Source organism: Cheilinus undulatus, linkage group 10, assembly GCF_018320785.1.
Source record: "Cheilinus undulatus linkage group 10, ASM1832078v1, whole genome shotgun sequence".
Classification (NCBI taxonomy): Eukaryota; Metazoa; Chordata; class Actinopteri; order Labriformes; family Labridae; genus Cheilinus; species Cheilinus undulatus.
The window spans coordinates 21062725-21077844 of NC_054874.1; the positions used below are offsets into that span (position 1 = coordinate 21062725).

Consider the following 15120-nt stretch of genomic DNA (forward strand, 5'->3'; position numbering starts at 1 on the left):
ATTATTCCATTGTTTATTTAGTAAAAGAAAGAACCGACAGGGGCAATATTCTTCCAGAAAAAAGGTTGTGAATTTGTGCATTTTGCTTTTATGGGGAGCCTCAAAATAACAAAATTCATATGGGAAAACAAGCATATCTCGAGTTTACGATATTTTGGTGGAGATACCAAGAAAACGACCAACATTTGGATTTTAGCCTGTGGGAGCACGGAGTGAAATAAAATGCTCTGAACGAGGCTGAAATGCGACAAAACTCAACCCATTATAGTGGAAAGAGAGTAAACATATTGCAACACTGGCAAACAGAATTAAAAATATAAGATGCTCGCTTGCTGTGAACTATTTTCATGCCTTTGTGGGCATTTTCAGTCACATCAGCCAGAGAAAAACAAACAGCGTGGCACAGTGTTCTGCCTTTGTTAGAATATTATAAAGATTGATTTAAGTATTATAATTGTACATCTATCTGACATTTCAGGGTTGCAAAGACTCCAGGAGTTTGCAACTGGATAAGCACCCAGAAATAACAACACCATGCTTGCTTACACATGAATATTTTTTCACTCCGTGTATGCATACAAAAGCATTATAGTAAGAATGCTTTAAAAATGAGGAAAAGGTGCAGAATAATGGTATGGATTAAAACAATACAACTATGCTGTCTAACAAAACAAAAGCAGTCTTAAAAGGTAGGCAAGCAGCTTCAAAGCCCCTTTGAGTTTACTTAACCAAAGGTAAATGAGCAGTGTCAGCTTAGTTGAAGAAGTTTAGTGAAAGGACTTTTGTGTTTCCAGTCTAACTGACTACCAGGACCGCCCAAAAACAAGACTGGGCCCTGAAAGCCTAGTGAATGAGCCCTTCTCAGAGCGATATGACAATATCATTGCATGTTGGATCTCTGGTCCAGAATGACCTCCTCGGCTGGCTCTAATCATTTTTTGAACCTTCAAAGATAGAGCTGGGGTCAAATGCACTAAGCTCCTTTTTATTTGACTCTTTTTCTGCAATTCCAACTGTTGTGTAGGTCCTGGCAAGGCTGAGCACAGTGTGATATTACTGGCCTAATGGCTGAGTTTACTGGACACACCCTCCTTGGTAACAACTGATAAATTTAATATTTACTTATATAAGTGAGTTTTTAGATTACAAATAAGAGAGGTGCACTGTGCCACGCATCATGTCATTGCTAAGCTCCATGGGCAGCCAATGTGCAAGGCCCAGAAAGCTTTCTCCTTCTTCTTCCCTTATGAGTGTGCATTGGGTTTTGCTAAAGGAGAACTTTATTCAATTTTTCATTTTATTCAATGTGGGTGGAATTTTTTAAAATAACAGTTTGCATTTGGAAAAGGAAAACTGGGGTTTAACATGGTTGTTTTGTTGTTTAGTCTAACCATACCGTCATTGTTTTTATGCAGTGCTTCATGTTTTCTTATCTCTCCTTTTGTTGGCCGTGATGAACTTCAGGAAGTGTTGATGCTAAAAGAACTGGTATAACTTGTTTGTGAGAAACAATGATCATGAGCAGGGGTCACAGTATTGATGCAAGCTTGACACATAGATTATACTCAGCATGCTGTAACATAACGGGTAGAGCAGTTAATAGGGCATAACTTTGTCGCAGTAAAGTCCCGTAGCATTAATCACTCATCACAGTTGTGTTTCATTTTCCTATGTGTTACTTTGTGACATTTTAAAGGCTCAGAAACAGGTCACATGCCTGTGGCTCCATCTAACCATCACCTGTGTCCTCAAATGTACTTTCACCTCTTGCAATCAGGTCTACTCTCAGTCTGCAAGATAGCTATAAAGAAAACAATGTACATACTGTTTATTAATGCAGTTTCACTTAAATTGCAACTCTGCTTAGTCTTTAATAATTTAAGTATCCACGCTTCATTTAAAGTCAATAAGTAGCTCTCTGCCCTCAAGTTCATACATGTGGCTGTATGAGCATGTTTCAACAAGTGTGTAATGGAAAATCCCACCCTGCATCCTACACACCCTACACACATGTGTAGTCTTGAGGAAGAAAACATTCCCAACCACTGATGCATGTGATGCTTCTCTCTTGTGGGATTGTACTAAAAAGACACAAGATCATAAAAAGCATCAAGCTGGAAATGTGATGCATCGCAAAATGTGATGGAATCACACTCTTCTCAACATATAAATTATATCTGACACTTGTGATGTGAAGTACAAGATTCAAGATTCACTCAGGGGTGGAAAGTAACTCAAACTGCTGTGATTGAGTAGTTTTTCGGGGGCACTTGTACTAGTTTGAAAACATTTTAAAACCAGTACTTTTTCCTTCCACTTACCAGAGTACAATACTCTTACTTTTTTTCCACTTCTGTTGACTACACAGTAGCACATCGAGAGAGAGAATGCAAATCACATACCGAAACAGCAAAACCTGGAGTGTTAATACTTCTGGGTTAAACATTTCAGAATAGATTTTAACTCTCAAAGTGTAATTTTAACTCCTTTCTGTGTGAAGTGTTCTACAGTGCTGGAGTTATCTGACAGTGTTGATCCACCAGTGTTAGTCAGCTCTCTAAATATTCAATTGATCCAAGCCAAGACCACTGCAGTTACAATTTGCATTGTTGTTATAAAATGAAACTTGAACATCTAATTAGGCTTAATATGACAACTGTATCAATCCTAAGAGAAGCTGAAACTGTTTAATACAATAGTGTGACCTTAGCTTTTTCATACTTGAAAGCTACATGAACACAATTTCCTCCTTGTGTTAACTGATTACTGACAGCATAAATATCTTGAACCCTGTGTCCATATACAGGTGCATCTCAGAAATGTACTGATTTACTTCAAAAAGTTCAGCCTTTAAGAATGTTATACAAAATTAAATATTCCAAGCCTTTTTTGTTTCACTCTTGATGGTTAAGGCTTCCAGCTCACAAAATCAAAAATACACCATCTCAAAATATTAGAATATTGTGAGGTCAAATTTGTAAAGGTTTCCTGAGCCTTCATGTACTCACTTTAGTTCAGTACACACAACTGTAATCACGAGGAAGACTGTTGACTTGACAAATGTCCAGAAGACATTCATTATCATCCTTGACAAGGAGGGTAAGCCACAGAAGTTTATTGGTGAAAGGGCAGGGTGCTCTCAGAGGCTGTTTAAAAGCATATTCATGGAAAGTTGACTGGAAGAGAAAAGTGTGGTAAGAAAAGATGCACAAGCAACAGGGGTGAACTCAGCCTTCAGAGGATTGTCAAACAAAGCAGATTCAAGGACTCAGGGGAGCTTTACAAGGAGTGGACTGAGGCTGCAGTCAGTGGATCAAGTGTGACCACACAGGCTCAGGAAATGGGCTACAAGTGTCGTGTTCTTAGTGTCGAGATAATCCTGAACCACAGACAACATCACCTAAGGCTAAGAAGAAAAAAAACTGGACTGTTGCTCAGTGGTCCAAAGTCCTGTTTTCAGATGAAACTTAAATCTTGCATTTTATTTGGAAATCAAGGTCCTGGAGTCAGAGGAAGATCTGAGAGGCACAGAATCCAAGGTGCTTGAAGTCCACTGTTTTCAGTTTCCACAGTCAGTGATGGTTTGAGGTGCCATGTCATCTGCTGCTGTTGGTCCACTTTGTTTTATCAAGCCCAGAGTCAACACTGTCAGCCATCTACCAGGAGACTTTAGAGGGCTTCATGCTCAGAGCAACCTGAGCCTCATAACACCCAGCAGTGCCACAGACTGGTTTGCTCCATGCCATGTTGCATAGATGCAGGAGCTCCTAGTAAAGAAGCTACTGAGTGCATAAATGGGCATAATTTTCCAAAAGGTCAACATTTCTGTATTATAAATATTTTTTAGACCAGTGTTTTGTAATATTCTAAGATTGTGAGATAATGGATTTATGTGAGCCATAAGCTGTAATCATAAAGCTAAAAAAGTCTTGAAATCTTTCACATTGAAAGAGATGATTGTAGAATATAACTTTTTCATGATATTTTAATTTTTGAGATACACTTGAACATTTACAATCTACATATTATTTTCATGCAAAGCATCCCTTACTGGCTAAGTGACACAGTCTTATTCTACTCTTTTCCATTTTGTTGTAGTTTCATATTTCAACCATTCAAAGGAAAATAATGCATGAACACACTCTTCTGCTATGTCTAAAATTTCTGTACTTTAATTTCAGGGACAGTAAACAAATATGTTGCAGCTTGTCTGAAGTCTGAGGAGTGAAACTTGGTAAAATGATACTACTGTCCACCACTGGTGGACATTAACTAAATATGACTTATTCAAAAATCTTCCTTATAAGATCTTTCTTAGAACTTTGAAGAACCAAAATGTCTTTCTATGATGATTTGACAAACACCCTTATAAATGCAACCAGGACAAACATTTTTCATACATTTTATTAAAACAAAATTACATTTCCTGATTATTTTCCAGAACGTGTTCTGAATGGCAAAATTTACAGATGCACTTTAGTTAAGGCTAACAATTTTAATTATTTTCATTTCCATCTATACAGCTAGTGTTTCTTCTTTCTGAATCGTTACACGGCCAAATCATGTGATTTCAACTTCAAAACAGCATGGAAATAACATTACAAAAATCAACCACTGCATTAGTAAATCATTGTAGTTGAGGACAGATCTGACCCCAAAAGCGCCCACCTGAACACCTTTTCAAATCAAACATGGCAGCACAGAAAACAGAGGAGGAAGTGGAGACGATCATTCTGGAGGAGGAGCAGGTAATGGAGCAGGAATGAATGGGAGGGATTATGATGATGCTTGACATTGCCCTTTCTTCTCCTGGTCAATTACTGCAGGAACACAAGAGAGACAGGTAAGGTGATAAGCCAAGTGAGCCAGTAGACCAACAATCAGGCCTAAATTCTCAGAAAAAGATAAAAGACTGATAAAATACTTTGTTAAATCACATCCATCCAATATTAATGTATTTTAAACCTGAACTTGGATGTCATGCCACATGTCAATTCATCTTGTTGAGTTGTGTGAAGGTGCTATTAAGAAACCAAATCTTTTTCTTATTACAGTTTTCCAGGAGTAACAGCAGAAATATCTAAAATGTTAACCTCTAGAGTTAAAAAAGGGATCTGTGCCAGCAGTGCCAACATTAAGATAGTAATACACACCTGTGTGACCTTTGGATATTAACTATACAGCAGTATCTAAACCACTGGTCTTAACCTAACCTAAAGAAGCTGTAGGCGTAACCAGCTCTACAGAGAAAAATCAAAGTAGTGTATAAGGCTAATAAAACCCCAACATGAGTCAGAAGTGCCACCTACTTCAGCACTGATGCCAAGTGGTGTCTCACAAAGACTGCTATCAGCAGTCTTTGTGAGCCTTGAAAAACAAGTACGAGCAAAGACTGGAGTTAACATCATGGAATATATATATTTTTTTTATCAAAGTTTGCAAGTAAAGTGTACTGTTCAGCATCCTGTATCATCTTCTATCAGCTGACTACGTTTGGTTATTCTGTTGAGAACAAGAGGTTTACATTCTCCTGACATTATCTCTTCATACACTGCACCTCCTTACAAGACAAGGATGTTGTAATAAGTCAGTGTTTTCTCTTGGCAGCTTGGCTGAAAGCAGAACAAGGACAGGCTCTCAGGTAGTTGGGTGTGTACCTGCAGGTAATCACTAATGCAGTGTTTGCAACTGCATTTCATAATGACAGCAAAAGAGAGGTTTTAAACAGAGCAGATCATGGTTGAGATTTGAAAATAACTAATTATTGCGAGATAACTTTTCTTCTCTCTGAAACACTTACCCTCTTGGGTTGGAAGTATGGTCTTTTCTGCTGTTAAAGTTTTCTTCAGCTTTTTTTTGTCAAAACACTCCACCTCACCTTTGACTGGGTTGTCTGACATTTTGGAAGGCTTCTGATGGAGAAAAAAAATGACAGAGATGAATAAGTAAAGCATTTTTTTAAACATTGAAAATCTGAGTGACACACACTGGTTTGAACAGAACACATGACCATTATATTCCATTATCACACAAGTGAAGCCCCACCTCAGTTACAGAAAACAGTACTGGTATAAACAGCAACTTCATCAAATTCAGCCGCTCATGACAAACCAGCTTCTCTATGGTGCCCAAATTACACTGTGTTACTATTTAGGATATTGATTCCACAGTGGAAGAGAAGTAAACATATTGTACTAGTCTGGTTCAGATTAGTTTGTGGTCATTAAAGAGAGAAGGGAAATATTACATGCACATTGCTGTAGGTATCTGTGTCACAAATCATGATTTTAACATTTAATTCCTACCATTTTACCACACATTATCCATCATTTTATTCTTTAGATATTTATGTCTTGGTATGATTTGCTTGCTATAAAGACATGATGGGGCTGAAGGGTGTGGACTCACTAGGGTGTCCAGTCCAGGGATTTACCTTTGCCTGTCAAACAATTTTGATGCTTTAATGTCTTCATATATATTCTAAATTCTCAAAAAATTAATTCTGTAAATATTTTTTGGATGAGTACCTAACATGTGATGCACACCTCTGCCTTTGCCTCAAGTCCCCTTGATGCACGAGGTCCCTTTGCTTGTGCCTCAAGGCTTCTTGATGCAGGAGCCCCCAGGCAATTACCTACCTTTACCTAACTGTAAATCCATGTATGCCTGCTAACCATAAGTTTGCATGAGTAAGAAACGTCCTCATCAGATACAGTCACAGCCCTCTGCAGAGCAGTGACGTACGGTTAGGTGTTAAACAGAGCAGAGTGGGCTGCATTCTTAAGCGTTGAATGTGTTAAAAAAAATCCCTCAATACATGTGCCATAACTCAGAAATAATGAAACTATAATTATATCTGCATGTTACCATTTTCTACCTGAATGAAGTTTAAAAGAGGTATTTCAGAGTAGTTTACCTGGTGCACAGATGCACAGTGACGATGTCGTTTGCAGGTAAAGAGCGTCTGTGTAATCTGTGTCAAACCAACGGTTTTTATAGAGACAACACGCCCTTTCTGCACGCCAACATGGACTCCGCTTCTCCGCCTCTCATTGGCTCCCTAAACTCAGAGGAAGCATTTTAATTGGACACACTTGATGTCTGACTTCTCAGGCTGCTCAGTAAATCACAAGCATTACTGTTATCTCCTGATTCATTTGTTCCTCCCATTACCTGAGTGGAGGTATGTGCAGCCACTGATCGCTATGTGTCGTTAATGTGGGATGATTTCGTTTTATTCTTGGCATAGCACCATCTAGTAGATTTACCATGACATTACACCATTAGACGGGAAAAGCAACACACAGCATGGAAATGGCAGAAAGTAAACGATAATGTCAATTCCTGTTCATAGAAAACAAGTCACGAAAAGCCTATTTTCTGCAATAACTACAAGGCTTCAGCACAGGTGTACATTGGGGTTACAGACACATGGATAGATCACATGTTCTGAACCATTTTATTGAGTATGCATATAAATGACAGAATTAGTTCTACTGGTGTTACAGTCTTGATACAGGCAGGAATCATCCTTCATGGGCCAACAGTGTATCACAGTGCTTATTAATGGGAATGTCATTTTTGGTTAACATTATCTGCGTGTAAAACACCCACAGATGAGGACAAAATTTTTAGTATTTCTCAAGTGCTGTCAAACAGACCAAGACATTTTTAACACATGGATACATTATTTTACTTTGCACACAGAAACAAAAATATTTCACAAAGCTAAAAACTACCAGGGTCAAAAGTATTAGCTCCCTTTAGAAGTGACATTTTTGTTGAGGAATAGTACAAAAGCACAAACCACTGTTGTCTTGTGATGTGCTTTAACTTTGTAATGCTCAAAGCTAGAAAAATCAGTTTAAAACTGAGGGTTATCTTCCAATTTACACACAGAATAAAAACCTCAGTAAAGGTTTGAGCAGTCACTGGAGAAAGCATCATGGTAAAAACAAAATAAATCAGTTTAGACTTGAGAAAAGGATTGTTAATGCTCACAAAGCAGAAGAGGGATATACAAAGTTTTCACAGCATTTCCACAAGAACTAGAGTGTGAAATATCATCAAGAAACTAAACAGAGCCACACAGTACAACAGGCCTGGCAGAGGTAGGAAGAGAAAAATGTCAAATCTTTGGTAAGAAAACTATTGAGAGATGTGTCAAAAGACCCCAAAACAACTGGCAAGACTCTAGTGAATGACTTAGCCAAGTCAAGAATTACAGTCTCAAAGAAGACAATCCCTAGTGCCCTGCACAGGAATGGACTGAGAGGTTAAAAACCAAGAAAAACTCAAATCATGCAGAGGATACCTGGACTGGAGTATGCTGGACAACCTGGAGAAAGATTATGCATATTGGTAACATGTCCTTTTATCAGATGAGACCAAACTAGAGCTCTTTGGCCATAGAGATGTTGTTTTTGTTTGGAGACAGAAGGGAGAGGCGTCTCGCCCAAAGAACACCGTCCACGCAGTGAAACAATGCGGTGGGACTATTATGCTGTGTGGATGTAAAAGTGGAAGGAATCATGAAGAACGAAGGATATGTGAGGATTTGGGGAGAAAACCTGAAGCAGTCAGGAGCAAAAATGGGTCAGGGTTGCCACTTTGTCTTCCATCACAAAACATAAATAACTCCGGGTGAAGAACCTACTCCAGAAGACCAAAGAGATCATTACTGACTGCCATGCTCAAAGCCTGGACCTGAATCCCACTGAAAATCCGTGGAGTGAACTGGAGACTAAGTTCCATCCCAGAGGACTGACAAATCTGGAGAAGCTTGAAAGATTTGCCAAAGAAGAATGGGCTGGGATTCCTCAGGAGACATGTCTGAGACTTGTTGAAGACTACAACAAAAAACTGCAGGCTGTTATCCAGTAAAAAGGAGACACAGCTGATGTTTATCATCAGGGGATAACAGTTTAGACCCTGGTAGTTTTTTTTTTTTTTTTTTTTTTTAATAATTTTGTTTCTGTGTGCAAAGCAAAATAATGTAAAACATCCAAAATAAAACTAGGATTTTGGAAACGCTGTGTCAAAAATTCCTTGCTCTGTTGGAAAATACTTAAAAAATGAACTTTTCATAGAAGGCTTATAATTTCATTCCCATCTGTACGTAGACAAAGAAATAATGTAAAACACCTCATGGAAAGGCCCCAGATAGCAGACAGGTCTTTATAAAGGACCTTTTTGCTGACTGGACACTGTCCTGACCACTGACTCTTCTCTTATTTTGCTACTATCATAATATTTATCTCATACATTTGATTAAAAAAAATCCCCTGACAGTACATATTGAACATGCTTCACTCCATTTAGCTTACTTGGGGGAACTGCAGGGTTTAAGTATTGCACTTGAAAGTGAAGTAATCCTGATACAGATGTAAGGGTACCAAAAGGATCCAATCCATAAAAGTAAATGACTCCCTTTTCTGAAGATGAAACTATTTTGACCAGACCAAACAGTCCAGGTCCAGGAAAGAACCATTATTTCAAAAGCCTATGCCCATATTTGTAATGAAAGAGTTATGCATTACATTGCAGTGGTACTAAAAAATTAAAGTGGGAAGTTTATCCACCTTATTCCTGGAGGGGGTCTACTGTAGCTATGAACCTGGGTCGAACTTCCGGTACAGTTATGATAACAGCAAAATCACTGTAGTGACATAAACCAGTGGCACTTGTTTTGAAAGGATTACATACAAATGATTTTAACTATTTTAATCTCCAAAATTGCTCTAATAATTAGCATCTGCATCTTGAAATGCAAAGTCTCACTCGTGGAGGCAAGGGATAAGGTGGACAAAGCTGTTAAACTGAGATGGTTTCAGTCAGGGTTATGACCTTTGAAGGACGCTATCCCCAATCCTCCCCCCTCTTTTACTGTTCTATCATCTTAATACCACGTAGACATGGACCACAAAAGAAAAGTCGCTCAAAACAGGAAAAGAGAAGAGGGCAGGTTCTACACGAGCAGTGAAGTCTGAGGTGTGAAAGTGCACACTGAAGGAGTTCCTCTTTAAGACGATAAAAAACAAGGCACCTATGATTTACCACATCTACATGCGCACAAACAATTTGAGGTCAAATAATCTGAAGCACCTTTCTCCTGCATTCTGACTGATAAAAGTGGCAGTGTTGGTTTAGTAGACTCTGCACTGAGTTTTACACAGACTATTTCCTTTTTTTAACATTTAAAAATAAAACAGAGTAAAACAGACTGATTTAATTAAAAAAATTATATGGTGGATGTCCCAGTGCTTCAGTTTTAGGTAGTCATTATGCAAACTGTGTCAGTGTCATGGTACCTGAGTAGAACGGAGTCATTGTTGATACTGAATGAAAAAAAAGAGCTTTTCAGACAGGAACATGTCTCCTGTGATAAAGCTTACAAAACTCAAATATTACCAAGTGTATTTGTCTTATTTCTAGTCAATTCTAGCCAGATTACACTAAATAAAGGCCAAATTCATTTAACAAGGCAAGATAAAAATCATATTTCAAGATATAAAGAGTTAAAAATAAGCTTTAAACTGTTTGTATAGTAAGGATATGTGCATTAAAAAGTAAAATACATGTAACAAGCAAATCTTTGTCTGAAAGTTTCATGAAACAGGATGCCAAATTACTTAATCGATGAGATAACTGACTAGGAATCAGACAAATACAACAGGTAAGATAATGGAATTGTTGGTGTAATGGTTACAATAACTGTAAAATTGGATGTTTGGAGCTCATGGTCCAATGAGAAATATGCATCCTAACAGCTAGGCTTGATCTGAAAGGATGTGGCTTTTGTGCACAACATACACTATATTGCCAAAAGTATTCACTCACCCATCCAAATAATTGAAATTAGGTGTTCCAATCACTTCCATGGCCACAGGTGTATAAAATCAAGCACCTAGGCATGCAGACTGTTTCTACAAACATCTGTGAAAGAACGGGTCACTCTCAGGAGCTCAGTGAATTCCAGCATGGTACTGTAATAGGATGGGAATGACAGCAACTCAGCCACAAAGTGGCAGGCCACATAAATTGACAGAGTGGGGTCAGTGGATGCTGAGGCGCATAGTGCGCAGAGGTCGCCAACTTTCTGCAGAGTCAATCACTACAGACCTCCAAACTTCATGTGGCCTTCAGATTAGGTCAAGAACAGTGTATAGAGAGCTTCATGGAATGGGTTTCCATGGCTGAGCAGCTGCATCCAAGCCATACATCACCAAGTGCAATGCAAAGCGTCGGATGCAGTGGTGTAAAGCATGCTGCCACTAGACTCTAGGGCAGAGGAGACACGTCCTCTGGAGTGACGAATCGCGCTTCTCGTGCTCCCAACATTGTGGGAACAGTTTGTGGATGGTCCCTTCTTGTTCCAATGTGACTGTGCACCAGTGCACAAAGCAAGGTCCATAAAGACATGGATGAGATTGTTTGGTGTGGATGAACTTGACTGGCCTGCACAGAGTCCTGACCTCAACCCGATAGAACACCTTTGGGATGAATTTGAGCAGAGACTGAGAGCCAGGCCTTCTTGTCCAACATCAGTGTGTGACCTCACAAATGCGCTTCTGGAAGAAATTCCCATAAACACACTCCTGAACCTTGTGGAAAGCCTTCCCAGAAGAGTTGAAGTTGTTATAGCTGCAAAGGGTGGACCTACATCATATTAAACCCTATGGATTAAAAATGAAATGTCACTTTAGTTCATATGCTAGTCAAGGCAGGTGAGCGAATACTTTTGGCAATATACTGTATCTGCAAAATGAAAGTATCTGGAGATAACAGCTCAATAAGTTCATTTTTGGCATCAGCAGATGTGGAAATTTGTGCTGATATTTTCAGCTGATGTTCATCGGCTTTCCATGAATGTATGAGTAATTTAGTGCAATTTAAGGGCCTGTGTCCACAGCCCTTGTATTTTTCTCTGGCAGGACCCATTTTAATACAAAACCAATTTTTTTTGTTCACAGCATCTGCTGTTTTTTTGTCTCTACGCTCACAGCATTCTCAATTGAAAACAGCTCATCTTTTTGAACAGCAGTGTGATGTTTAATGTCGCTGCTGCCCATCAAAATCAAGAAGGGGTAGGACTTCTGAAATCAGTTTTGGGAACAGCAGTGATACTGGAAATGTCAGTCTGGTTTTTCTATGTTGTAATTTCCACATCTACAGCAGCTACACTGGCCAGATATCTGTATATTCTTCTATTTTTTCTTTGAATAAAGAAAAATATTGAGCATACAGACCTTGTTTTTATCCACACCACACGCTTAGAAGTGTAAAAAGGAAATTGTGTACATTGAGTGCAAAAAAAAGCAGGCCCTGAAGCAGAAGCAACACGCCTACCTCAGTTGAGGTTTTTTTTTTTCTTTATGATCCTTATTCCTTAAACTTAAAAGTATGTTCAAGGAATAAAGTTTAAAATCTGAATGACAAATACTTACATCTTTAATACTGTGTGCATGTCATTTTTGCACTTTCTTTGGATTATTTTAGGGAAGCAACCAGCAAACCTGCTGTTTAATTAGGATAATTCATTCTAATTTGAAAATTCAAGCTCCATAAAAGGGTTACATTTTCTTTAGGGCTCCACAGAGTTCTAGCACATGAGAAGAATAATTTTCTCAAATGAAAAATGTATGTATGCAACAAATTGGGAATACTGATATATCAAATTCAGCTTAAATCTAATACCATGCATCCCTAGATTAAATATTTCATGACAATTCTCCTCTCCTACTTCATCTGTGCTTTTTTTTAGATCTGTAGAAGCTGTTCAGAGGAGAGTTGGAACATCTTCAAGAATCAACCAAGTCCATTTGCCTTTCAGATCAAGCCTAGAAATACCATGACCTGGATGACAGAGAACCTCCACAGACAACAGATGTATCTGTTTACTCACTAGTACCCGTAAATCAAGTATTTGTGAAATATGTTAAAACAGTTGTACCCTTTTCTGAACAGAAAATTACAAAAACAATAAAATCACAGGTTTTCAACATTGTCTGATCTGCCTGATTGTTTCTGCTGTTGGTCATAAACAGCAGTAGTGATTCCCCATGTGATGCATGATCTCAGAATAACCAGAGAACCTCCTCGGTACAGCAGAGTCACACTCTGCTGCCGGGACGTCCACAGCATCCTCCAGCATGCCAGAACCCCTATCCCTTCCCCTCCAACCTGTGCCTGCATGTTAGCCACCAGCACAGACAGCGGGTAAAGAGCCAGGCTGATTGCCATGGAGGTCAGCGTCCCTGAGATAAAGGAGGAGATCATTGGAGGAAGCCCCTGTTCTGCCACAACAGCACATACGGGACCCTTCAGACCAAAGTAGAGGGAGCTGCCCAAAGCGTTGCGGGCTGTGATGGGTAGGAAGCCTCTGTAGAAGCCAACAGCCAGCTTCTCTGACTTCATCCTCATGAGGACACTCTTCATGGTGGGGAGCTGGCGGTCGTTTAGGCCGTTTTGCAGCAAATTCTGGACACGCTCAAAGGGGGTAAACACAATAGCTTCTACAATACCAGCTCCAAATCCAGCCACAGCAGGCAGAGCAGAAGCGGAGATGACATTCTTGAATGATATGGAGAGCTGATGGAGGAGGGTGTCCTGGAGGCCGAAGAGCAGTGTACCATTCAGCGTCCTCATCAGTAATGGAGGGACCACGCCCCTGTAGAGCTTCACTGGACCCTCTTTGTAGAGCTGTGCCACAGCCTGATGAACTGGGCTGTTGTGGAGCTGTTGACGGAAAACTGTCTTGTAGACAGGAAAGACGACAAGGGTGGGGAGGGTTGATATCAAGCTTGAGGTTCCTCCGTGCAGGTAACTGTGGAAATGAACCACAGGGTCCCTGAGGCCCTCTTCATCCATTTCATGGCCAGGACTTCCTGCCATCCTTTAACTTAGAAGAAATTCAAATTAGTATTGCCTTGAGGCACAACTGTGATGCTGGACAGTGACATTGAGTGAGACAGGATAAATAAACAGATAGTGATTCACACAAAGGACGGTTTCAGAAACACTTTTACGACTCTGCTAAAAGTGAAAGAGAAAAGAATGACATTGGCCAGGGCAGGATGCAACACAAAAACACATTCAATTAAAATCTTCAAACTGTGATTGAAAAGAAAGAAATTCACAGGCAGATTTAACTTACCGTGTAAAACCGTAGAAAATAAATCTTAATGTTTACTTCAATTTTCCGCCACTCATCATTCAGGCAGCACGGACGTCTTCGCTCTCCAATACAGCAGGTGCTAAGGACAATGCCTGTAAATTTTTTAAGTGCACGTTTCCCCTCGTTTCAGTTTAATACGGAAACTATAACGGTCAAGCCGGGCAGACAATATGTAGCGGTAACCGTGGGCAGAAAGCACTGAGACACCGAGCCGGTCCGTGATGGCCCGCCTCTTCTGGAATGATCATTGGTGGCGACGTCCTAGTCTACGTTCTACGCCAGTCTGTGATTGGTTACTGAATCTGTCAACCAAAGTGTTTATCTTATCCGCAGCAGAGCGCTTTGCGGTAAAGCACATAGTTATTTGGAGCATATAGGCCTACCATCACGTTGAATTCGTGTGTAACTCATGTGAAAGAACATCGCTTCACATCACTAAAGACCACCAACGAGACTGTTTTTTCACTTTCTCAGTTCCTCAGTCTTGTCATATCACAACTGTTTTCTCATTTAGACAGAGGTGGAGAAAGTAGGCTACACGACTGCTGTTCTCAAGTATAGGTAAGCACAGATACTCTGGTTAAAATTTACCTAAGCAGAAGTAAGCAACTGGTCTATAAATCTACTCAAGTAAAACTAAAAAATGAATTTAATTTGAAGTTAACTTTAAATTCAGTATTGAGTACCGAGTGGCTACTTTGGAGTTGCACAAAAAAATAGTACATTTCATCATTGGAAAGAACAACAGTATATATCTCCAACCAGGTTGTTCAGGTAAAATCAGACCTCTGTGATAAAAGCAAATTGCACAGCAGAATTTACAGTATTAATTAAACTTGTGTAGAGTTAAACTGAACTGTTTTAAAGTGTCTATATTTGTCCACACTACATATAGCTAAACCACAGCTTTAACTGATATATATTTTTGAGTTTTTAAGCATTAA

At 39.3% G+C, this 15120-nt stretch overlaps 2 protein-coding genes across 2 annotated transcripts; both read right to left on the reverse strand.

Moving 5' to 3' along the window:
* Positions 1-4388: 4388 nt before the first annotated feature.
* Positions 4389-7018, reverse strand: tmsb1 (thymosin beta 1). The gene is made up of 3 exons (XM_041797984.1): positions 6917-7018; positions 5801-5912; positions 4389-4820 (listed from the first exon to the last, which is right to left on the reverse strand). The coding sequence occupies exons 2-3, from the start codon at positions 5898-5900 to the stop codon at positions 4777-4779; spliced, it is 144 nt and encodes a 47-aa protein (XP_041653918.1). The 5' UTR covers positions 5901-5912; positions 6917-7018; the 3' UTR covers positions 4389-4776.
* Positions 7019-12987: 5969 nt separating this feature from the next.
* On the reverse strand, positions 12988-14337 carry LOC121516771 (solute carrier family 25 member 53-like). The gene is made up of 2 exons (XM_041798181.1): positions 14156-14337; positions 12988-13900 (listed from the first exon to the last, which is right to left on the reverse strand). Exon 2 carries the CDS (start codon positions 13891-13893, stop codon positions 12988-12990), a length of 906 nt encoding a protein of 301 aa, XP_041654115.1. The 5' UTR covers positions 13894-13900; positions 14156-14337.
* Between the last annotated feature and the right edge of the window lie 783 nt (positions 14338-15120).

Coding starts and splice junctions, on each gene's coding strand:
- tmsb1 (XM_041797984.1), bottom strand. CDS start 5,900: ATGTCAGACAACCCAGTCAAAGGTGAGGTGGAGTGTTTTGACAAAAAA. Junction 4,821..5,800: donor CATACTTCCAACCCAAGAGG/GTAAGTGTTTCA, acceptor GTGTTCCTGCAG/TAATTGACCAGGAGAAGAAA.
- LOC121516771 (XM_041798181.1), bottom strand. CDS start 13,893: ATGGCAGGAAGTCCTGGCCATGAAATGGATGAAGAGGGCCTCAGGGAC.